This window comes from Neofelis nebulosa, chromosome 2, assembly GCF_028018385.1.
Source record: "Neofelis nebulosa isolate mNeoNeb1 chromosome 2, mNeoNeb1.pri, whole genome shotgun sequence".
Taxonomy (NCBI): Eukaryota; Metazoa; Chordata; class Mammalia; order Carnivora; family Felidae; genus Neofelis; species Neofelis nebulosa.
In genome coordinates this window covers 83176889-83202357 of record NC_080783.1, presented here as the reverse complement: position 1 = coordinate 83202357, position 25469 = coordinate 83176889, and the positions used below count along the sequence as shown (strand labels likewise).

At 33.8% G+C, this 25469-nt stretch overlaps 1 protein-coding gene across 11 annotated transcripts in view; it reads right to left on the bottom strand.

Moving 5' to 3' along the window:
- ORC4 (origin recognition complex subunit 4) overlaps positions 1-25469 on the bottom strand; it is an 81928-nt gene that overhangs the window by 13911 nt on the left and 42548 nt on the right. For all 11 annotated transcript variants that reach the window (XM_058715356.1, XM_058715361.1, XM_058715367.1 and 8 more), the window contains 5 exons: positions 8334-8409; positions 7787-7872; positions 5055-5103; positions 3220-3371; positions 378-551 (listed from right to left, as the gene is read on the bottom strand). In XM_058715356.1, coding sequence (XP_058571339.1) covers positions 378-551; positions 3220-3371; positions 5055-5103; positions 7787-7872; positions 8334-8409 — 537 coding nt within the window. The remainder of the gene's footprint in view (positions 1-377; positions 552-3219; positions 3372-5054; positions 5104-7786; positions 7873-8333; positions 8410-25469) is intronic.

Genomic DNA, 25469 nt, shown 5'->3' with positions numbered 1-25469 from the left:
CACTGGATAGTTAGTGATGAACCATTAAGCTAAACTATTGCTAAACTTGTAAATAAAGAAAATAAAATTTTTTTAGTAACCTAAATATTAACAAAATAATCTAAAATATAAGTAGATATAAATAAAACAAAAATCTCACTAAAGTTCTTTTGAGAGAAAAAATTTAGGATATGACATTTCAATCTCCTTTAAAACACACACACACATGCATGCACACATAAGTGTATGATTTGTATTAATGCAGTTCTATGCTACAGTAACATTAGAAGCTTTGTGCTAATTTACAATTTTTTTTTAATTTGTAGGTTTTTATTGCTTTCAATGGTATACCAAAGCACAAAAATTACTTTAACATTATTGCCTCTGTTCCAAGTTACCTGTATGCTCTCATTCCACTTCTCAGTGAAGAGCTTGTCTGGAAATTCTGCAGGTAGAGATAATTGTTCTTTAAATATTTTAAGATATTGTGGAAAACCAAATGAATTCATTAAATGTATCTGCCGGTGGGAAAATCGTGACTTCACTCTTTTTTCTAAGAGTTCCAAAATATCCTTAAAAACAACAACAACAATCCATATAAGATGCATGTTTTTTAAAAAACAACATACCAATATTAGAAGTATAGATATTCGAACAATCACCTGTAATTAACAATGTTTGTCCTATAATACATAATTGAACTTTAAAACTTGTGTAAGCCTCCAAAATCTCAAATCATTCCCTTGATTTCTTTAATTATTACACAAGCTAATTTTATTAATTCCCTTCTAAGCATTGGTAGGCCTGGTGTTATGCCTTTTACCTACTATGCTACTTACTATCAGTTAATCTTTAACATTCTAAGACCAACAATAATTGCAAAAGAATTGTAACTATTACTGAATAGTTCTACACCACAGTAACACCAATAATTTAAGTGTTTATTTACTTATTTTGAGAGTGAGTGTGACTGGGGGAAAGGCACAGCACAGAGCCCAACACGGGACTCAATCTCATGAACCATTAGAGAGTGTATGACCTGAGCCGAAATCAAGAGCTGGACGCTTAGCTGAATGAGCCACCCAGGTGCCCCATCACCAAGAATTTCAATAAGGAATTGCATATTCAATAAAGAATTCAGATTAAAGAAATGGTAAAATGTAGTAAGATTATTACATTCCCAAAAATTTAAATATGTTCATTATTTTATGTAACAAAGACTCAAGAAATAGTACATGTAATGGAGAAAAGTTGAGTTCACAAAACTACCTATAAATTCAAGCTGAAGCAAGCTGAACTACAAGAACAAACTATAGGAGAGGAAACTTGCAGGAACATGGCATGACACTGATAAGTTATTCTGTCTTTTGTCTTTTTATAGTGATATTTTAGAAACTACTTGCATTTGTGCTATTTGTCCTTAAAAAGTTAAAATCAAGTTTACTGACAAGTTTCTATAGTAAAAAAAGCTTAAAAATGCTCTGGTGAGGCCCTAAAATATGGATTTTTAAATCTACCCAGATGATTTTCCTAATTACTAGATTGAGAAACCAATCATATAGAGCTTGAAAGAATTCAAGTGATCAACATGGGATCATGGTTAGTCTGGAAAGGAAGACAGGAAAGACTTAATAACTTGGGTTTAGAAGGGAGAAGGTGAATAAAAAACCTGGAATGTTCTTAATAGGTTAAGTGCCAGCATAATTAAAAGAGACGAAAGTTATGTTCAGAAACAGCAGTATTATAAATTTATTTTCTATTAAGGAGTAGTTCTAGATCATCCATATAGGTAGGTGCCTGAAAGGTAGTGGAAACAACACTCTATACAACCAATAATTAAGAGCTTGAACTTGGGAATGGAAAGAAAGAGGTAGAAGTAAAAGATATTTTAGTGGTGGAGAGTAATGACAGAAGCTGGCAATGTGGGAATAAAGGGGATAGTACCAAAAAAGAAATACTTCCACAGGGAAGAGGTTGTTTGCTGGCAAACTCACTAATCCACCCATCTTTTGACTTTTTTCCTATAAACATGGACATATGGATATACTTAGAATTGAACTGCATAGTTGGAGAATTACACACGTAGAATTTTTAAAGGCCTAAGATAACACTGCTAGGGAGCAGATGATTCTTTATTTGGTCCTTCATTGGGTCAATAACATTTGCCACTGCTTCTTCTACCCAAAGAGTTTTTTGGTTTTTTTGTTTTTGTTTTTTTTTTTTTTTTTAGCAAGAAGATGCTTCCTTAACTCCTGTGGTATAACTGCTGCTTTTGGCAAGGAGCAATAAAGACCTGGCAGATGTTCTATGAGGGAGGCTGATTATGAAGGCATATATCATAGGCTCTAGAGCACCGGGAAAAGAAAACAGAGGAAGACACTACACAGAAAAACAGCACTGGCAGGAGGACTGTTGAAAGATGACCTAAATCATTTCACTGTTCTAAAAAAAAAAAAAAAAAAAAAAAAAACAAAAAACAGCTGCAGGAAAGAAAAAGAAGTAAATGAGCCTGATACAAGGCTACCAAGAATGCAGGAGGGAAAAGGAGGATGAAAACAACAGACTCATGGCAGCCAGAGCATGAGAAGAGAGATGACCCGTAAGTACCAGTTTTATCCGAATTCAGTAATAAAGTTTATAATGTAAAAGAAGATAAAAAAAAGGCCTTTGTAGCCATCTGAAGGTACATAGGGTTCAACATGTAGTCTTCACAAAGTAATGTGATAGCAACAATGAGACTATGGTTACAATCATTCTAAAATCCCCCTAAAAAGCAAAGAAGCCACTATCTACTGTGACATCTTGACAGAAGTAATCCCTTCCATTTCTCAAGATGTGTACTTACAAGGAGGGGATAGTATCATTTTTACTCAATTCCAAGCATTATCAAAATACAGAATGAATCTTAAATATAAAAGTAATTAGCAATTTTTATAACATGATGGTAAGATTATTTCATTGTCTTTTTACTTGCTAATGTAGAAATTATACTAGCATAATCTGTCTTCGCATTTTCATTCAGTGATTCCACTGGAGAGAGGGAGGTATTAGTTTATGAGTATGTGTGAATAATTGTTTCCTTCAATCTGAGCTGAAAAGTAGGATAAATGCACGAGGCACTGATAAAACACATTTGAAAGAAATGCTTAATATAATCACCTACATAAGTGACTACATTAGTAATTAAGCTTTAATTATCTAAATATTATAATCAATTTTTTAATAGAAAGAATAACTTACCAATCTACATGTAAGACCAATAACTGCTAGTGGAGTCTGTGCAGACTGAGAAATGTCAAAAAGATTATAAAGGAGTGTCTGGTTTTTATGATGAGCAAAAAGATCAAATTCATCTAATATGAAGATCACTGGGCAACTACTAGACCTGTCACCTAAGATAAAATAAGAGTTTTATATTAATAAGCAATTATATCAACCTTTCTTAAGTTTCCAAATTATTCACTACATTTTAGTTGTTGAAACTCAATTCAACAAATACATACTGAAAAACCTACTTTGGGTAGGATACTTAACAGTGCATGTACATTTATTCAACAAAAAATTATTCACATGACAAGATAGCCCTTACTGCCCTCAAGTATTTCACAGTCTAATTACCAGATTCTAGTTTACTAATAAAAAACTCAAGAATTATTTAAGTGATTATGCCATTATTTTTTAAATTATGGAAACATAATCTTTTACCATCAAAAAATTGACAAGGATCTCTTAACACCTACATAGTCCAAAACACTTTGGGATTAATAATAAAGGGAGCAACTAACTTATGAACAAAACTTTTGTTTCAAAAGAGACTTGTTTAGTTAGCAGAAATACAAAGTGCATTTTCCCAGGTGCTTAAAATTTTTACAAATAAATTGTTAAATTATGAAATTCAACCAAAGCCACTTTTAACTCCTTTTTGAGCCCTGCCCTGACAATTTTAATATTTCAACAATAGGGAAAGTTCAACATGACTCTGTGAATTCATTTTTCTCATTACAATGAGGGAAACTACTTTAACAGACGAATCACTATTACCTTAAAGTTTACGGCTTTATATTTACATACACAAGTGAAAAGAAAATCTGATAAGAGGACATTTAACAGATAATAAAACATATACAGAAACCTAAATGGCATGAAAAGCCCGAGGACTACTTAAAAAGTCTATAAACAAACCTATATAATATAGAAATTTAGTATTTGATAAAATATGCCATTACAAATCAATGGGGAAAAGTGGTTTATACAAGGTCACATCTCAACTTTACACCTTATCAAAATAAGTTCTCACCAGATTATATGTATTAGATGAAAACATTAACTAGATGTCTTCAAAATCTGAAGACAAAAATTTCGACTATGTAAAAAATTTAAAACTTCAGCAGAAAAGTCCAAACCAAATTTAAGAGAAAAATAAGTGCAAGAATTTTCATGAATGAGTATGAGATAAACATCACCAAAATAAGGCAAAAGAACCAACAGGAAATACACAAACCAAAAAATATCAGTGGCCAATAAAAGTATGAAGTGGTGAGCATCATTAACACCAACATTATGCATATTAAACTAAGAGATGTATTTTTTCTCTTAGGCAAACATGAAAAATAATAACTTTGAATGAAAGTTGTGAAGGAAAAGGTACTCTCAAATATGTTTACAAAATAGAACTTCCAAGGTAGTTTGGTTATATTTATACTTTTAAATGTGGTACAGTTTGATCAAGAAATCTACTCACTAAAATTTACCCCAGGAAAAATCCAAATGACAATTTAAGCATTTCTTCCTAATTGTACAAAGTTAGAATGTCCAGAACTGGTGATTAAGAACCCAATTTAATATATTTGGAGCATAATTAATTTATAAAACAGAATATATGAGAACCATAAAAATGATGGTGTAGCTCACTAATTACTGACACAGAAAGATGTTCACAACACACCGTTAAGTGAAAAAATACAGGTTATACAATATGGAAAATTATTTTAATCTTATACAAAATTACGTCCATCTGTATCAGTGATATACTGTAGGTGATATCTTCAGATGGTGTTAAATATGCTAATATTTACCTTTTCTCAAAGCTTCCAGAAGAAATGAAAGGTTTTCAGCAAAGCTTCCCTGAACAACAAAAATAGACACCATGACTAAAAGTTTAATGAAATAAAGAATAAAAGAGGACTATGATATTTGGACATTATACAGGCATTATGTATCTATTTTTTTCTAGATTCAAATTAGTCAGCAGTCAGATTCTGAGCTGAATATTTCTATGTGCATCAATAAAAACTTAAAATGTTGAAGCAGGGATGGCATAGTGTTGAAAACGGCATTACTCTATCATGTTTACAATTTTGCATTTTCCAGATAAAATCTGTAAAAATGTTAACTTTAAAGGTTGTTTTTAAGACTTGCTATATTCTAAATACAGTCAGAGAACTAAAACTCCATTGTACTTCAAATACATTAAGCTCTTGCCAGTCTCAGATTAATTTGAACATTAAAAAATGCCCATGAATTTAAATCAGATCCAAAAGGAAATGGGAGAAGAAATTTGCCTCAAATATTCCATAGTATAATTGTTTTTACCTATTCAAGAGCATATCATAGAATGTGTATATATCATATCAAATTTGGCTGTTTACTTGGAACACAGCCAAAACATTTTTTGATAAAACTTAAATATATTCTACATGGAAATTAAGAGAGTAGCACATGCGTTACCCTGATGTTCCAGCTTGTGGATAAAGGCCCTTTAAAATATTTTTTCATTTAAGTCATTAATTTTTACGTTATTCAGATTTTTTGATTTAAATAAAAAACCAACTTTAAATTCGCAAAGGCATAGCAGAGAAAAGAAATCCACTTGTTTCCCAATTTTGAGAGAACTGATACAAAATAGCATAATAGGTTTTTAAGAACTTGCACATATTTTACTATAATTGCATGTTGTCAAATCAACATTATTTCCAAGACAGGTAGGGCAAGAGGTATTTACCATAATATAACTAAAGGCTCACAGGCTGTGGGTAAGTCAGTAGCCAGTTATTCAAACGTTGTTAGTCTTTTTTCTAAAGTTTATTTATTTATTTTTAAGAGAGAGAGAGAGTGTGTGTGAATCCCAAGCAGACTCTGTGCTGTCAGTGCTGAGCCTGATTTGGGGCTTAATCCCACAAATTGGGAGATCATGACCTGAGCCAAAATCAAGAGTTGGACGCCTGACCAAAGGAGCCACCCAAATGTCACCCTCCTTCTTTTTAAAGACAGCTATACCTGACATTAAGTTTATCATTATATAAATACATATGCACATATAAGAATATCCTTATATGAATACATATACATGTATTGTATATAGATATCCATATACATTTACAGGAATATAGAAATTTGCTCTAAGTGTATCAAAACAGAAAGACTCTGGGTTCAGTTAAGTGACTTAGGTTCTTAATGTCCAGCCTTTGTCATTTTATGACCTTAGGTAAGCTAAATATATTGTTTGCCTCAGGTGACTGATCTATATAATGTAGAAGTTAAATAATGTCTTTATGTGATGCTATAACAAAAGTAATGACCCAGGATGTTAAACAACGGTGACTTTTTAATCAATTTCTATGAATCCAATATGAATAGGTCCATTTAGGAAAGTTAGAAACACCAGTCTACATCGATTGCAAACCGAAGGCCAAACTGAGCCTACCTAATAGTAAATCTCCTTGATCAGGTAGGCCACTGTATTCAACAGTACAGTCTTAACAGGAGACAGAACATTAGACTTATAGAAGGGGCATTATGAACCTGTAGACAGTGTAGAAGGATAACACATGATTGGCTCAACTTTTTATAAGTAATTACGAAAGAGGCTTACAACTATGGCTATGCCATTGCAGAAAAGAGTATACATTTTAGAGTGATGTACTGTATGATCACCAGTGAGCAGAAAATGAACCTGGGATGTATACAACCCACTTTAATTGAGTAAGCAGTAGGAGAGGTAGTCATTTCATTATGAAAGTTAAGGTAGCTATAAATTAATGTTTCTCTTGAACCCTATAAATAAAGTGATAGGGTAAACATTTTAATAAAAGTTCCAGAACACTGCTGATCAGTTTCATTTAAGTAACTGATGTTCACCAATCCTGAGATTCCAAGCTGCTACAATAATGAGGTATAAATAAGTTTCTGAAAACATTTTAATAGTAAGAGATAACTGACATTTGTAAGAGATAACTGAAATTTGTATAGTACATCACAAACCCAGCATTTTTCAAATATAAATTATGTTCAATGCGCCCTTTTGTCTTTAGAATAAATCTGTGAAGTATGAGAAGATAATGCACATTTAACACAGATGAGAAATCTCAACTTCAGAGATACTAGCCATGATGGCCATGTAGTCAATAGTTTCAAGACAAGGCTCAAATCCACATTTAATAGCTTCAAATTCGAAAGACTCGAAAGACTAAAAACAGACTGCTAGAGTGTAGTACTTTAAAAAATATATTAATCTACCTCCAAGGACAGAGAATCAAGATATTTCTCTTAACACGTAAAGAAACAAACTCAGATAATATCTACAGAAACACGGATTTCTTGACTATTTTATAGTGTGATCTACTTAAAAAAATCTAAATATAAAGATATGAATAAATGCATCCTAGAACATTATACTTTTTTATGACAAGAATATTTCAGATTTCAATTTAGAATCTCTGAACCTGCCCTAGTCTTTCAAAAATATAAAAATATCTATGCCATGCAAACATTAAAGCCTATTTAATAAAGGAATAGAAACGATACTTACAAAAACTTTATCTCCAACTACATTTTCCAGATTTAACTGTCTTGTGATTTCCTTTAGGGCAATTTTATCATTGATCTGCAGCAGTCCTGAAATAAAGTCCATTTAAAAATATTTAATTACAATGAAATATTTATTTGATAGAGCACAGGTTATTTTCCAGTCAAGTAAGTTTTCTAATGCTTTTTAAATTTAACTAAAAAGAAAAAAGTCAAAAGCCTGTTTGTTTACATTACTTCCTTTTTGAAGCACAGCAATGAAGATGTGGTAGACTTAAAGAACTATCTACCTTGGGATTCTTTTATTTTAAGAAAAGAAAGACAAAAAACAAGAGTCCTTATGTGCCTCCTTTATATATTATTATTATTATTATTTTAGTTTCTAAAAATAATGCATATGGTACTTTAAAGTGGAAGTTGTTAAACATGAATCATGTTTTTAAAATATAATTGTCATCCACCTTTAAACATTTTAGGTAAATTAGGTTTTGTATTATAAAAAGCTCACATGGCTTATATCATTTCCAATGGCAAAATTATGACATACTTACCATTTAGGTGAACTTGTAATACATTCTCACTCACTTCTTCTATTTCCATTAGTTCTTTCAAAGCATGGTTTATTAACTAAGTGGTATTAAAAAAAGTTTATGGAATATTTAGATAAAAATCATAAGCTTGTATTTTTTTAAACTATGAATAATAGAAACAGAACATAATAAAAATATCATTTGAAACAAATAAATTTGCACATTATTCAGATAAAAGAAAGGTTTAAGTAGAACATCTAATGTCCGACTCAAGATGCCAGAGACGAGACTGATGTCACACTCTCTCAATCATCTCCCCAAACTAATAAATGTTTATAAACAACCATCAAGTTTACAAAGACATATTTGTCTGTTAAGTCACGTAAGTCACATGTATCAAATGATTACAAAAATCAACCCCAATCAATATATCAATTTCTATGAAATACTGTTAACTACTCTGTATGTTACCATGAAATAAAAACAACCCTCAAGTTTACAAAGACATATTTGTCTGTTAAGTCACATTAAGTCACTTGTATCAAATGACTACAAAAATCAACCCCAATCAATATATCGATTTCTATGAAATACTGTTAACTACTCTGTATGTTACCATGAAATAACAACTGGAAAAGTAAAAACTACCAAGAGGATAACCTGAAAAAGAGATGGCCCCTCTGTTAGTTGCTAGGTATAGTACCCATCCCTCATCCACAGTTTCAATTTCCATTAGTGTGGAAGCAGATGAATCCTCCTTTTGACGTTATGGTCAAAAGGTCAATAGTAGCCTAATGTCACATAAAAATGCCTACATCATTCACCTCACCTAATCTCATCATGTAGGCATTTTATCATCTTACATCATCACAAGGGTAAATAAAGGACAAAACGATACTTTGAGAGAGACACCTCACTGAAATAACTCACTGTATTTGTTATAACTATTCTATTTTATTACTATTTATTTTTTATCTCTTACTGTGCCTTATTTATACATTACACGTTCCCAAAGGTATATATGCATAAAAAATAACAGTACATATAGGGTGTGTTACTATCTCCGTGGTTTCAGTCATTCACTGGAGTCTTGAAATGTATGCCCTATGGGTGAGAGGACACTACCGTACACAGAACAAGACCCTATTAAAGAAACGTAGAGCTTGTAATAAGAAAATCACTACTACTAATATAATTACTACTAAAAATACACTCACAAAGTGTTATACCATCTTAAACTGTTTTAATTATAAAGTTTCGGATTTGTATAACTACAGATTCCTATGCCACATACTTTCTATTCTCTATTCTTTTGACTTGTGATATCACAATTACACTGCAATATAATATACATCTCTTCACATTAATATTGCATTCATTTTTTTAAATTTAAAAATGAACACAACTAAGAAAAGCAAAAAAGCTTTTAAAAGGAAGAGCAATGATGAAGGACTACTCCTTCTAATATTAAAATAGAAAGGACTATTACAAAATAAATGGTCGCCCAAAATAGGCTGTGTATACAAAATTAAATTACTAAAGTTGGTATCAAAATTTAGTGAGGACAAAAGAATTATTCAAAAAACAAAAAAAACCAATGGAACAACTGGTAAGCCATTTTAAAAACAAAATACTATTTGTATTTGCAATATTCTATTTGTCACTACAACATCTTTGTGAAATAGGAAGAAGTAAATATCATTTTAAATTATTAAGTTTCACAATATGGTATCAAACATACTAGCCATTCTGGTATATCTGTACTGTTTTAAAAACAAATGGAACTCTATGTCAGATCATAGTTAAACTAAGTCCTCTAAAAAAGGGATAATCTCAAAATATTAAGTGACATACTATGAAATAAAGCCTAGTAAGAAGTGACATTCTTTATAGAGAACCATTAGAAAATGAGGTGGCACTTCTTGGCCTTTAGATTAAGTATGAGTCTATCGTAAGAGTTCGTCCCCAGGTAACACAAACTTCATATCTCTAACAATCAAATCATCCTAAATACCCCAGAAATCAACCTGAAAACTGGCAAAAAAAAAAAAAACCCTCCACAAATAAAGGTAGAGAGGAGGCTACATCAAAGGAGGTAGGAAGTATGGAGACTCAACTTGGGAGAAAAATGTATTGTAGCCAATGGGGTAGGGAGGAAGTTACCATCTGGAGAAGGGCAAGAGACAGGCTAACACATAGGGAAGTATACAGGAAATGAATCCCCACAGCAATTGGCTTGGAAAGTGAGAGGGCCTGAATTTCTTGAGTTCTTGCAACCAGTGGGGCTTAAAGCCTGGAGTTCTAAAGGTCAGCATGCTTGGCTCAGGAAAAGCTGGGACTGGGACGCTGGGACTGCTCTTGGAGAGAAGGCTGGGCAAACAGCCTATGGACACAGCTTGAAAAAAACAATCTGGATAGTGCCCGGGGCACACTGTAGGGAGGTTAGCTACTCCTCTCTGAGAATGTTCCAGAGTGAGGGCATTCAGAGAGAGAGAGAGACCTCCAGGTAAAAAGGAACTGGCAGGTACCAATTACCTCACCTGCCTGTCAGAATACAGAGCTACCAGCAAAAAACAGTCTTGGGCCCACACTCATTACCTAACTTGCTTACACCAAGCCCCACCCACCCCCTCACAATCTGGGGAAAACAACCTTCCTAGTCACTCTTGCCTAGGTCACAGCATGGCAGGCCCCCTCTCCTACAAGACTGGCCCAAACCCGTGCCAATACTATGGCTCCTATCTGGTAAGTTTTGCAAAGCTGCAGTTTAGGTGATGGTGGTGACAGGTTATTTCACAAAGCAGACCAGAACACATTTAGTTAAAATGCACTACATTCAGGGCAGGGACCAAACACTGCCCACAATAGGCATCTGTAGATGACTGCCCTGAAGCATAAAACTATCAGGACCACACAACAGCAGAGTACACTTAGCATTGCTGGAAGTGCCAGGTCCTGGGGAAGAAGGGACACTATACTACAGGGCACCACAGGACCTCTTCATAAAGCCATTGCCCTCAAAAATAGGAGAAGTAGCTGACTTCCCTCACACATAGACACTGAGACTTATACAAAATGGGAAGACAGAAGAATTTCTCCCAAATGAGATAACAGGACAAGGACGTGGCAAAAAACCTAAGTGAAACAGATAAAAGAAAATTTAAAGCAATGATTACAAGTATACTTACCGGACTTGAGAAAAGAGTGGAGCACATCAATGAGACCATTAACACAGAGATAAGAAGTAACACAGCACAGAAAAAGGACTCAATAAATGAAATGAGAAACATGCTTGATGGAATAAACTGCAGGCTGGAAGAAGAGGAACTAATTAATGACCCAGAAGACAGAGTAATGGAAAATAATCAAGCTGAACAAAAGAAAGAAAAAAGAATTATGGAAAATGAGAACAGATGTAGAGAATTTCAATGTCTCCATCAAATGTAATAACATTCATATTACAGGAGTCCCAGGAGCACAGAGAAAAGGGAGTAAAGAATTTATTTGGAGAAATAATAGCTGAAAACTTCCTTAATTTGGGGAAGGAAACAGATATCCAGATCTAGGAGGCACAAAGAAACCCCAACAAAAGCAACAAAAGTAGATCCACACCAAGACATATGTAATTAAAATGGGAAAATACAGTGGCAAAGGAAAAAATATTAAAAGTGACAAGATAAAGATAGACAGTTATATACAAAGGAAATACCATAAGGCTATCAGAGAATTTTTCAGCAGAAACTTTCCAATCCAGAAAGGAGTGCCATGTTATATGCAAACTGCTGAATGGGAAATATCTGCAGCCAAGAATACTCTTTCCTACAAGGCTATCAGAATAGAAGGAAAGAGTGAGTTTGTCAGACAAAAATTAAAGGAGTTCATGACCACTAAACCAGCCCTGCAGAAAATATTAAAGGGGTCTCTTTGAGTGTAAATAAAGGAAGACCAAAATGACAGCATGAAGGTAGGAAACACAAAAATAGTAAAAATGAATATTCCTGTAAAAAAAAAAATCAGTAAAGGAATTCACAAAATGAAAGGATATAAAATATGACACCACATACCTAAAACATGGGGAGACGAAGAGTAAAGAATGGGTTCAAACTTAAACAACCATCAACTTGTATACAGGCTGCTCTATGCAGAAGATGTTATATACAAACCTAACGGTAACCACAAATCAAAAACCACTAATAAATATGCAAAGAATAAAGGGAAGAAATCCAAACATATCATTAAAGAAATCAGCAAACCATGAGAGAGAAAAGAAAAAATCAGAAAATCTTCAGAAACAACCACAGAACAAGTAATAAAACGTCAACAAATGCATATCAATAATAACTTTGAATGTAAATGGACTAAAAACTCCAATGTAAATGTAAATGAATGTAAATGGACTAAAGACTCCAATAAACAGACAGAGGGTAACAGAATGGACAAAAAACCCCAAGACCCATCTATATGCTGTGTACAAGAGACACATTTTAGACCTAAACACACCTGCAGATTGAAAGTGAGGGGATGGAGAAACATTTATCATGTAAATGGATGTCAAAAGAAAGCCAGAGTAGCAATACTTATATTGGCTTTAAATCAAAGACTGTTAACAAGGGACCAAGAAAGACACTATGTAACAATTAAGGGAACAATCCAATAGACTATAATAATTGTAAATATTTACACATCCAACATGGGAGCACTCCAATACATAAAACATTTAATAACAAACATAAAGGAATGAATCAATAATAATACAACAGTAGGGGACTTTAACACCCTACTGACATCAATGTACAGATCATCTAAATGGAAAATCAACAAGGACAATGACTTGGAATGACACATTGGACCAGAAAGATTTAGCAGATATATTAACATTCCATCCAAAAATAGCAGAATACACATCCTTCTCAAGCACACATGGAACTTTCTCCAAAACAGATCTCCAAATATTAGGCCACAAAACAAGCCTCAACAAATTAAAGTCATACCGTGTATCTTTTATGAAAACAACATTATGAAACTATACGTCAACCACAAAGAAAAAAATCTCGGAAAACCACAAATACATGGAGGTTAACTAACATGCTACTGAACAATGAATGGGTCAACCAGGAAATCAAAGAAGGAAATAAAAAAGCACATGGAAACAAATAAATATGAAAATATAATGGTTCACACCTGTGGGACACAGTTTTAAGAGGGAAGTTTATAGCAATATGAGCCTACAGGCCTACCTCAAGAAGCAAGACAAATCTCAAGTAAATAATCTTACACCTAAAGGAGCTAAAAAGAACAAAAAAACCTAAAACCAGCAAAGGAAGGAAATAATAAAGATTAGAGCAGAAATAAATGATATAGAAACCAAAAACACAATAGAACAGATCAATGAAACCAAGAGCTTGTTCTTTGGGGGAAAAAAAAATTATAAAACTGGTAAGCCTCTAGCCACACTTAGCAGGAAAAAAAAAAAAAAAGAAAAAAACCAAATAAATAAAATCAAAAACGAGAGAGGAGAAATAACAAACACCACAGAAATATAAACATTCATAGAACAATATGAAAAACTACATGCCAACATTGGACAGCCTAGAAGAAATACGTAAATTCCTAGAAACATGTAACCTACCAAAACTGACACAGGAAGAACAGAAAATTTGAACAGACTAATAACCAGTGAGAAAATTACATCAGTAATCAAAAAAACTCCCAGGAAACAAAAGTCCAGAGCCACTTGGCTTCTCAAATTCTACAATCATTTGAAGAACAGTTAATACCTATGCTTCTCAAACATTCCAAAAAATAAAAAAGGAAGGAAAACTTCAAATTCATTCTATGAGGACAGCATTACCCTGACACCGAAACTAGATAAAGACATCACAAAAACTACAGGGCAAGATCTCTGATGAATACAGATGCAAAAATTCTCAACATAATACCAGCAAACAGAATCCAACGATACATTAAAAAAAATTATTCACCACAATCAAGCGGGATTTAATGCTGGGTTGCAAGGGCGGTTCACTATTTGCAAATCAATCAACATGATACAGCACATCAATAAGATAAAGAATAAGAACCATATGATTATTTTAGTAGATGCAGAGAAAGCATTTGGCAAAGTACAACATCTATTCATGATAAAAACCCTCAATGAAGTAGGTTTAGAGGAAACATACCTAAACATAAAATAGAGGAGAAACTGAGAGCCTTTCCCTTAAGGTCAGGAACAACACAAAAGATGTCTTTGTATTCAACACTTGTATTCAACATACTACTGGAAGTCCTAGCCACAGCAATCAGAAAATATAAAGAAATAAAAGGCATTCAAAACAGTAAGGAAGCAGTAAAACTTTTCACTTATTTGCAGATGACATGATACTCTATATAGAAAACCCAAAAGACTCCAACAAAAAGCTGCTAAAATAAATGAAGTCAGTAAAGTGGCAAGATATAAAATCAATGTACAGATCTCCATTGCATTTCTATACGAAGCAGTAGAAAGAGAAATTAAGAAAACAATACCATTTACAATTGCACCAAAAAGAGTAAGATATCTAGGATAAACATAACCAAAGAGGTGACAAATCTGTTCCCTGAAAACTATAAAGCACCGATGAAAGAAAATGAAGAGGACACAAAGAGATAGGAAGACATTCTATGCTCATGGATTTTAAGAATATTGTTAAAATGTCTAAACTACCCAAAGCAATATGCATTTAATGTAGTTCCTGTCAAAATACTAAGCATTTTTAACAGAGCTAGAACAAATAATCCTAAATTGTCTATGCAACCACAGAAGACCCCAAATAGCCAAAGCAATCTTAAAAGCAAAGCTGGAGGCATCACAATTCCAGACTTCAAGTTACATTACAAGGCTGCAGTAATCAAGACAGTATGGTACTGGCACAAAAATAGATATGCAGACCAATGGAATAGAAAACCCAGAAATAAACCCACAATTATATGGTCCATTAATCTTCGACAGAGTGGGAAAGAATATCCAAAAGGAAAAAGATAATGTCTTCAAAAAATGGGGGCACCTGGGTGGCTCAGTTGGTTGAGCATCCAACTTCGGCTCAGGTCATGATCTCACAGTCTGTGAGTTTGAGCCCTGTGTTGGGCTCTGTGCTGACAGCTCAGAGCCTGGAGCCTGCTTCGGATTCTGTGTCTCCCTCTCTCTCTGCCCCTCCCCTGCTCATGATCTGGCTCTCTCTGTCTCAAAAATAAATAAAAACATTAAAAAAAATTAAGAAACAAACAAACAAAAAATGGTGCTGGGAAAATTGGACAGAAACATGCAGAAGAATGAAACTGGACCACTCTCTTATACCATATGCAAAAATAGACTCAAAATCTACTAAAGACCTAAATGTGAGATCTGAAACCGTAAAAATTCTACAAGAAAGCACAGATAGTAATTTCTCTGACACTGGCCTTTAGGAACTTCTTTCTAAATAGCTCCCCCTGAGACAAGGAAAAAAAAAAAAAGCAAAAATAAACTATTGGGACTATATCAAAATGTAAAGCTTCTGGATGGTGAAGAAAACCAACAAAACTACAAGGCAACCTACTGAATGAGAGAAGATATCTGCAAATGACATATCTGATAAAGCGTTAGTATCCAAAATATATAAAGAGCTGATACAACCCAACACCCCAAAAACAAATAATCCAATTTACAAATGGACAGAAGACAGATATTTTCCCAGGAAAACATACAGATGGCCAACAAACCCATTGAAAGATGCTCAACATCACTCAGCATCAAGGAAATGCAAATCAAAACCACAAGGAGATATCATTTCACACCTGCCAGAATGGTTAGAATAAAAAAAAGAACAGGTGCTGGCAAGGATGTGGAGCAAAAGGAACCCTCATGCACTGTTGGTGGGAATGCAAATTGGTACAGCTACTGTGAAAGATAATATGAGGTTCCTCAAAAAGTTAAAAGAGAACTAACCTACAATCCAACAAATATACTACTGGATATTTCCCTAAAGAATACAAAAACACTAATTCAAAGAGATACACACACCCCATGTTTATATAGCATTATTTACAACAGCCAAATTATGGAAGTAAAGTGTCCATTGATAGATGAATGGATAAAGAAGACATGGTATACACACACAATGGAATATTATTCAGCCATTAAAAAAGAATCAAATCTTGCCTTTTGCAATGACATGCATGGAGGGAGAGTATAATGCTAAGTGAAATAAGTCAGAGAAAAAGACAGATACCATATGATTTCACTCATGTGGAATTGAGTTAACAAAACAAGCAAAGGGAAAGAGAGAGAAAGAGAGAGAGGCATACCATGAAAAAGACTCAAGTTTAGAGAACCAACTGATGGTTACCAGAGAGGAGGTGGTTGGGGGGATGGTAGAATAGTTGTTGGGATAAAGGAGTGCATTTGTGATGAGCACCAGGTGGTTAAAATAAAAACTTAAAAGAGTTAAAACAAGTTTATAACATTCTTTCCATTAAATTTACTTTAAACAACTTATTATTTGTCTAGATCAGCTCACAATTTTTACATGATGTGTTTGTGTGATCTGAAATGATAATTTAAATGTATTAGCATATGTGTCTTCAAATAATTTTAGTTCAAATCCACATATTGCTAAAACTGACTGGTGTGTAACCTATTGTATATATTTTTTTTAATTTTTTTAACGTTTATTTTTGAGACAGAGAGAGACAGAGCATGAACGGAGGAGGGTCAGAGAGAGAGGGAGACACAGAATCTGAAGCAGGCTCCAGGCTCTGAGCTGTCAGCACAGAGCTCGATGTGGGGCTCGAAATCACGGACTGAGAGATCATGACCTGAGCCGAAGTCGGGTGCCTAACCGACTGAACCACCCAGGCGCCCCCCTATTGTGTAATTTTTTAACAAATTGTGTAACTGGTAAATTTTTTACTGTATACAATTTCATCTTTCCAAATATTTTAAGCTACATTATATACTAAAAATACTTAGTTGATATTATATTACACCAACCACCATAACAAAGATGGCTACCCCATTTCCACAATCTTTGTAGCTAACAATTAATTTTCCAAACATACTGGCATAGTTCATTTAGACCTGCCAGCAATCAGGGATTTTTATGCTTACCTACTATTACTGTTACCACATGCTTGTTTCTTTGTCTACAGTAATTTCTGTATAGAAAAGTATTTTCCAGGATACAATCTGTCATTTGGAACCACATGTATTTTTTCAATAAAATGTTTGAGATACAGTAAATCACACTAACTTTCTGTTATCTTTATCAGTTAACTGCAGATTTAAAATTTTTGTATTTCAAGTAGTTTGGCCAAAGAGAGTATTAAAAATATACTGTATTCTTATTAAATTAAAATTTACATTTAAAAAGTTATACTAATAAGAGTTCTTGTCTAAAATCATCTATTTTATGTCTCAGGATACTCCACACACAACAAATCACAAAAGTTAAACAATCTTCCTTGGCTCTCTGTCCTCTCAATATTGGAGTACAATAGGAATAAGTCAAATCATAACAAAATGGAATGCCAAGTATGGGATTCTTCCCTATTCCAGCGAAGTCAGACTTGATAAGTGACTTTAAAGCACCAGAACAGGCTTCTCTGGTTTGAGAAGTAACAACAATGGGACAAACTGTCAGCATACCACAAACAATCTGTTTTATTAAGTGATAAATACTATGTCTTAATGGCTGTCTTCTTCTTTAACCTTGAATAAATAGAAAAAACTAACATGGGAGTTTATATAAAAATTATGTTACATAAAGGACATAAGCTGATGAAAAAGACTAATTAGTACTGAAAATGTGTATTTTAGAAAATAAATATTTTGAACTGTTTAAGCCAGACTTAGATAAACACAAAACAACAGACTAAGAAGGTACATGACAAGGAGGCAGACAAGTAGGAAGGACTGTTAGAAGCTAAAATGCAGTATCACATTAGAAGAAGCAAAGTGTGGAACTGCTGGTGAAGAAAATCACACTGGTGATATTGCAGAATGCTGAGGGGAAAAAAAAAAAAGAAAGAACATGGAGAAATGACATAGAGAAATAAGAACAAAGGCTTAAGAATTGGATATGCTAATGCTAAGAAAGGACAAGAAGAAATAAATGAGAATATCCCAAAATAAACTTATTCTTCAGTGAAAACAGACCTAAATTCATATTAAGAGGCTTTGAATAATATTAATTTTATGATCAGTGCTTAAACATAGCCTGTGAATGACAAATGCAGGAAGACAAGAGAATGAAATAAAAGGTACAAAAGGAAATAGGAAAGAAATAAAAACTTTCTGTCATTTGCAGATGACATGATTGTAGAAAATCCCCAAATATTGACAAATTTTTGGAACAAATGATCAATTACAACAAGATTGCACGATACAAGATAAAACACAAAGTCATTTGCTTTTGTATATATCAGCAATGAGCAGGTGGAATCTGAATTAAAAATGTCATACTACTCACATTAGCACCAAAAGTATTTACTTAGTATAAATCTAATGACATATGTGTAAGATCTATATGAGAAAAACCACAAAACTCTGATGAAAGACCTAAATAAATGAAAAGATATTCCATGTTTATCAATGTGAAAATTCAATATACTTAAGAAACCAATTTTTCCATTGTGATCTATAGATTGAACACAAAATCCCACAACTGAATACAAAAATTCCAGTACTTGGAAATAAATACATAAATTCTAAAGTTAATAAAAAGGCAAAGTACCCAGAATAGCCAAAATAATACTGAAGCAGCACACAAAGTTGGAAGACTGTCAATGCCTAACTTTAAGCCTTACTATAAAGCTACAGTAATCAAGACAGGCAGAAACAGACTGACACAAATACAATCAACTGACCTTTGAAAAAGAAGCAAAGGTAATTCAGTGAAGAAAAGACGGCCTTGTCAACAAACGCTGAAACAATTTAAACATTCATATACAAGGAAAAGAAAAAAAAAGAAAGAAAAAGAATTTAGACACAGACCTTACACCATTCAAAGAAATTAACTCAAAATAAATCACCAACCCAACTGTAAAACACAACGACTATAAAAGTTCCAGAAGGACACACAGGAGAAAAACCTAGAAGGCCTTGGATTTGGCGATGAAGTTTTAGATATAACACCAAAATCACAACCCATGAAAGAAATAACTGGTAAGTTGATATGGGAAAACTGCTTGCCAAGGAAACTCATAATAGAATTAAAAGAGAAACCACAGATTTGGAGAAAGTATCTGCAAAACACATAGCTGGTATATCCAAAATATACAAAGACTTCTCAAAACATATCAATAAGAAATGAATAAACCCAATTCAAAAATGGTCAGAAAATACCTTACCAAAGATATACAGATGAAAATAAGCATATGAAGATACTTAATATCATACATAATTAGAAGATTGCAAATAAAAATAGCATTGAGATACTACTACATACCTACTAGAATGGCTAACATTAAAAACAACGATAATACCAAATGCTAATGAGGATGCATAACAAGAGAAACTCTTATTAATTGCTGGTGAAAAAGCAAAATGGTACTGACACTTTGGAAGACAGCTTAGTACAGTCTTACAAAGCTAAACAGTCTTACCATACGATCCAACAATGTTGCTCCCAAGTATTTATCCAATTAAGTTGAAGATTATGTCCACATAAAAACCTGCATACAAGTGTTTATAAAAGCTTTATTTAGAACTACTCAAAATTGGAACTAATCAAGTTCCTTTAATAGGTGAATGGATAAACAGTGGTACATCCATACAAAGGAATATTATTAAACAATTAAAAGAAATGACCTATCAAGCCATAAAATGACATGAAGGAACCTTAAATTCATACTGGTAAGTGGAAGAAGCCAATCTTCTTAATTTTATGATTCCAACTGTGATATTCTGGAAAAAGCAAAACCATGGTGATAATAAGAAAATTAGTGCTTGCCATGGATTGGGGGTGGGAAGACTAATAGGTAAAGTACATTGGATTTTTAGGGTGGCAAAATTATTTTGTATGACACTGTAATGTTGGACACATGACTATGCATATGTTAAAATCCTCAGAATTGTACATCAGAAAGAGTGAACCTTCATGAAAACTATGAGATGCTAGTTAATGACAACATGTTAATACTGGTTCATGAATTTCTACAAATGTACCATGCTAAGGGAAGATGTTAATAACAGGGGAAGTTGTATGTGTGTATGTGTGTGTGGGGGGGGAGGGATGGTTATAACAGGGGAACTCTCTGGCACAAAAACAGACACTCAGATCAATGGAACAGAATAGAGAACCCCGAAATGGACCCACAAACGTTTGTATGGCCAACTAATCTTTGACAAAGCAGGAAAGAATATCCAATGGAATAAAGACAGTCTCTTCAGCAAGTGGTGCTGAGGAAACTGGACAGTGTGACATGCAGAAGAATGAACCTGGACCACTTTCTTACACGATACACAAAAATAAACTCAAAATGGATGAAAGACCTAACCATATGACAGGAAGCCATCAGAATCCTTGAGGAGAAAGCAGGCAAAAAGCCTCTTTGATCTTGGCCACAGCAACTTCTCACTCAACACGTCTCCAGAGGCAAGGGAAACAAAAAGCAAAAATGAACTATTGGGACCTCATCAAAATAAAAAGCTTCTGCACAGTGAAGGAAACAAGCAGCAAAACTAAAAGCCAACCGATGGAATGGGAGAAGATATATGCAAGTGACATATCAGATAAAGGGTTAGTATCCAAAATCTATAAAGAACTTATCAACTCAACACCCAAAAAGCAAATAATCCAGTGAAGAAATGGGCAAAAGACATGAATAGACACTTCTCCAAAGAAGACATCTAGACGGCCAACCGACACACGAAAAAATGCTCAACTTCACTCATCATCAGGGAAATACAAATCAAAACCACAATGAGATGCCACCTTGCACTTGTCAGAATGGCTAACATTAACAACTCAGGCAACAACAGATGTTGGCGAGGATGCGGAGAAAGAGGATCTCTTTTGTGCTGCTGGTGGTAATGCAAACTGGTGCAGTCACTCTGGAAAACAGTATGGAGGTTCCTCAAAAATTAAAAATAGAACTACCCTACAACCTAGCAATTGCACTACTAGGTAATTATTCAAGGGATACAGGTATGCTGTTTCGAAGGGACACATGCACCCCCATGTTTATAGTGCATTATCAACAACAGCCAAAGTATGGAAAGACTCCAAATGTCCATCGATGGATGAATGGATAAAGATGTGGCATATATATACAATGGAGTATTACTCGACAATCAAAAAGAATGAAATCTTGCCATTTACAACTACATGGATGGAACTGGAGGGTATTATGCTAAGCGAAATTAGTCAGAGAAAGACAAGTATCGTAGACTTCACTCATATGAGGACTTTAAGACACAGAACAGATGAACACAAGGGAAGGGAAGCAAAAATAATATAAAAAAAGGGAGGGGGACAAAACAGAAGAGACTCTTACATATGTAGAACAAACAGAGGGTTACTGGTAGGGTTGTGGGAGGGGGGATGGGCTAAATGGGTAAGGGGCATTAAGGAATCTACTCCTGAAATCATTGCCGCAGTATATGCTAACTAACTTGGATGTAAATTAAAATAAAACAAAGTAATAAGTAAAAATAAATAAATATTGAAAAAAAAACCAGGGAACTCTCTTACATGTTTAAATTTTTTTTTGGTAAAAAATAGGTCTATTTTAGCCAATTTACTAATTAAATGAGTAAAGATTCAATTTGTATTTAAACATCTTTACAAGTGTTTACTAACTCTACTTCTTTTTTTTTCTGAACCGTCTCCATGCTTTTAGGGACAAACTTCCAAGATGAAGTTCAGAATAAATTCAGTTGCTTGCTTGCGACCCAAGTTATATTTTTAGGCTAGACCCTTTAATATACACACCACTGAGATACAACTTCTCTGTTGTAATGCCACTTTGTTTCAAGATGCACAGTTTATGATGGAATAATAGGTCTAATGTACTGATTTCCTACATCTCATTTTCTCAGAGTATCACTAATGGAACTCTTGAAGAATTAAAGCATTATCTAAAAATAATCTTTAAACATTTGTATGATGATGTGTTTTCCAAAGATAACAGAACAATGAAAACTGAAAAAAAAATTAACCTTTACTGAAAAAAGATCTAAATTCATATTAAGGGAGTTTATACAGTATCAGTTTTTATGACCTATGCTTACAGTCTGAAATTTTTACATTGCTAAGATAAAGAAATTCTACAACTATCAAGTCAGGGAAAAATCACACACAAAACAAGTTAGCTGTGGTGAACATCACAGACATTCACCAAATACTTCTAGCAATCCCTTCTAGGCATCTAGGAGAAATCCACTTCTTCACTCTCTTGAAATTAGGTATGAGCATGTGACACTGGCCAGGAAACTGTGAGGAGATGCAGTCTGTATCACCTCTGGGTAGGAACTGTAACAAGAATATGTGTCTGTGTTTCATCATTCTCCCTTTTCCTACATCAGCACTTGCACTTTTATGTTTTGGAGGTGTTGCTTTCCTTAAACCTCATGAACCAACTTCTGCTAGCTTCAAACTTTTCTTCTGCAGCTTCCTCACCTCTCTCAGCCTTTGAACAACTGAACAGAATTAGGGCCTTGTTCTGGATTAGGCTTTGGCTTAAGGGAATGTGTAGGCCACTAAAACTTTCTCCATATCAGCAATAGGGCTATTTCACTTTCTCACTACTGGTGTGTTTACTGGAGTAGCACTTTTAATTTCCTTCAAGAACTTTTCCTTTGTATTCACTGCTTGACTAGTGTAAGAGGCCTAGCCTAGCTTTCAGCTTATCTTGGTTCTGACATGCCTTCTTCATGAAATTCAATCATTTCTACCTTTTGATTTTTTTTTTTTTTAACATTTATTTATTTTTGAGACAGAGAGAGACAGAGCATGAACAGGGGAGGGGCAGAGAGAGAGGGAGACACAGAATCTGAAACAGGCTCCAGGCTCTGAGCTGTCAGCACAGAGCCCGATGCGGGGCTCGAACCCACGGACCGTGAGATCATGACCTGAGCCGAAGTCGGACGCTTAACCGACCAAGCCACCCAGGCGCCCCTCTACCTTTTGATTTACAGTGTTTGGATTTAAAATGTGTGACTTTCCCCTTCACTTAAACACCTAGAGGCCACTGTCAATATTGTTGTATCTTAGGGAATAGGAAGGCCCAAGGAGAGGGACAGAGATGGGGGAGTGGCCGCTGGGTGGAGCAGTCAGAACAAACACATCAATCCATTAAGTTTGCCATCTTATATGCACATGGTTCCTGGCACCTCAAAACAATTATAATAGTAACATCAAAGATCAGTGTTTACATATCACCATGACACATATAATAATGAATATGTTTGAAATATTTTGAGAATTACCAAGATGGGACAGAGACACAAAATGACCACATGTTGTTGGAAAAATGGTACCTACATACTTGCTCAACAAAGCGTTGCCAAAAATCTTCAATTTGTAAAATACACGGTATATGCAAAGTGCAGCAGAGCAAAGTAAAATCAGATATGCCTGTACAAACCAATACAAATAGGATATTTTTTCCTCTTCCCTTTTTTTCTGGACTACAGACAAATGTTACTTTTTGCTGATGCATAATAATCTATCATATGGATGGATGAACCGGCATTTATTAACTGGTATTCTGTTGATGGACATTTATGTTGTTTCTCATCTTTCACTATCAATAAATGTTGTTGCAATGAGTAAGTGTATATACATCATTTAAAAAGTACAAATTCCTAGAATGCTGTTGCTGAGTCAAAGGGCACATGAATTTGTAATGTGGTTAGATACTGTCTCTTATTCTAGTTATGTAAATTTATACTACCAGTAGGAACATGTGTCTATTTTCCTCACAATTTTAGTGTTCGCAATTTTACAGGTTTTGTCATCCTGGTAGACAAAAGTGCTAATGCTTTAAATTTGTTACTTATCGGGGTGCCTGGTTGACTTGATCGGTTAAGCGTCCGACTTCGGCTCAAGTCATGATCTCGTGGTCTGTGAGTTCAAGCCCCGCGTCAGGCTCTGTGCTGACAGCTCAGAGCCTGGAGCCTGTTTCAGATTCTGTGTCTCCCTCTCTCTCTCTGCCCCTCCCCTGTTCATGCTCTCTGTCTCAAAAATAAACGTTAAAAAAAAAAAATAAAAAAATAAATAAAAAAAAAATTTGTTACTTATAAGTAAGATTGAAGATGCTTATAAGTTTAAGACAGATTTGTATTTAATTTTCTGTGACCTTTCTGTGCATATCCTTTGCTCAGTGTTTCTATTGTTAATATTATTGTTAAGAATTTAAAATATTCTAATAGCTCAAAGGCATACCAATCATATGGCTCTCTCGTTAAAACTATCCCAACAGCACTGAAGTCAAACACAAAGGAAAATCATAATAAAGAAAGCAAGAATAAAAAAATAGTGGTTATATAAAATGAGCAGAAGGATTGAATCAAATACAGTATAGTCAAAATGAAAAAATTATTCTAAATATAATTGTAATATAATAAATGTGAAAAAGTATTCCAAGATTAAAAAAGAAAAGAAATTACCTAGATCTGTATTCCCAACTTATATACTTCAAATACTGGAAATGGGTGAGAAGAGTAAAATACTAAAGTCCTTATTTCCTCACATTACCTAATGTACAGTCAATATTTATTGGTTACAAAATAAGCAACATTACTTATAATTTAACTTAATATAATTTAATAATTATAATTAACTTATAATTTACATAATTTTATTTAATACATAATTTTACTTCTACACATAAAAATAACTATGTTAGTGAGAAATCTAAATTCACTGCATGGAATATAGCAGAAAAGAAATTTTACGCAGCCCAAGTACTGAAAGTTAATAGTAATATATTCAATGTAACAGCTATAATTTGTCTCATATATCGAAAAGAATGTGAAAAAACAAAATCAGAGGAAAAAGCAAGAGTATGCTTTTGAGGTAACTAAGCGAAATATGATAGAGGGAAAGTAGAAAAGAATTCTAGAAGATGGGACTATAATGAAAAAATTACTTGAGTTAGGATTAAACAGTAAATAATCAAATAGTAGGGAGAAAAGAA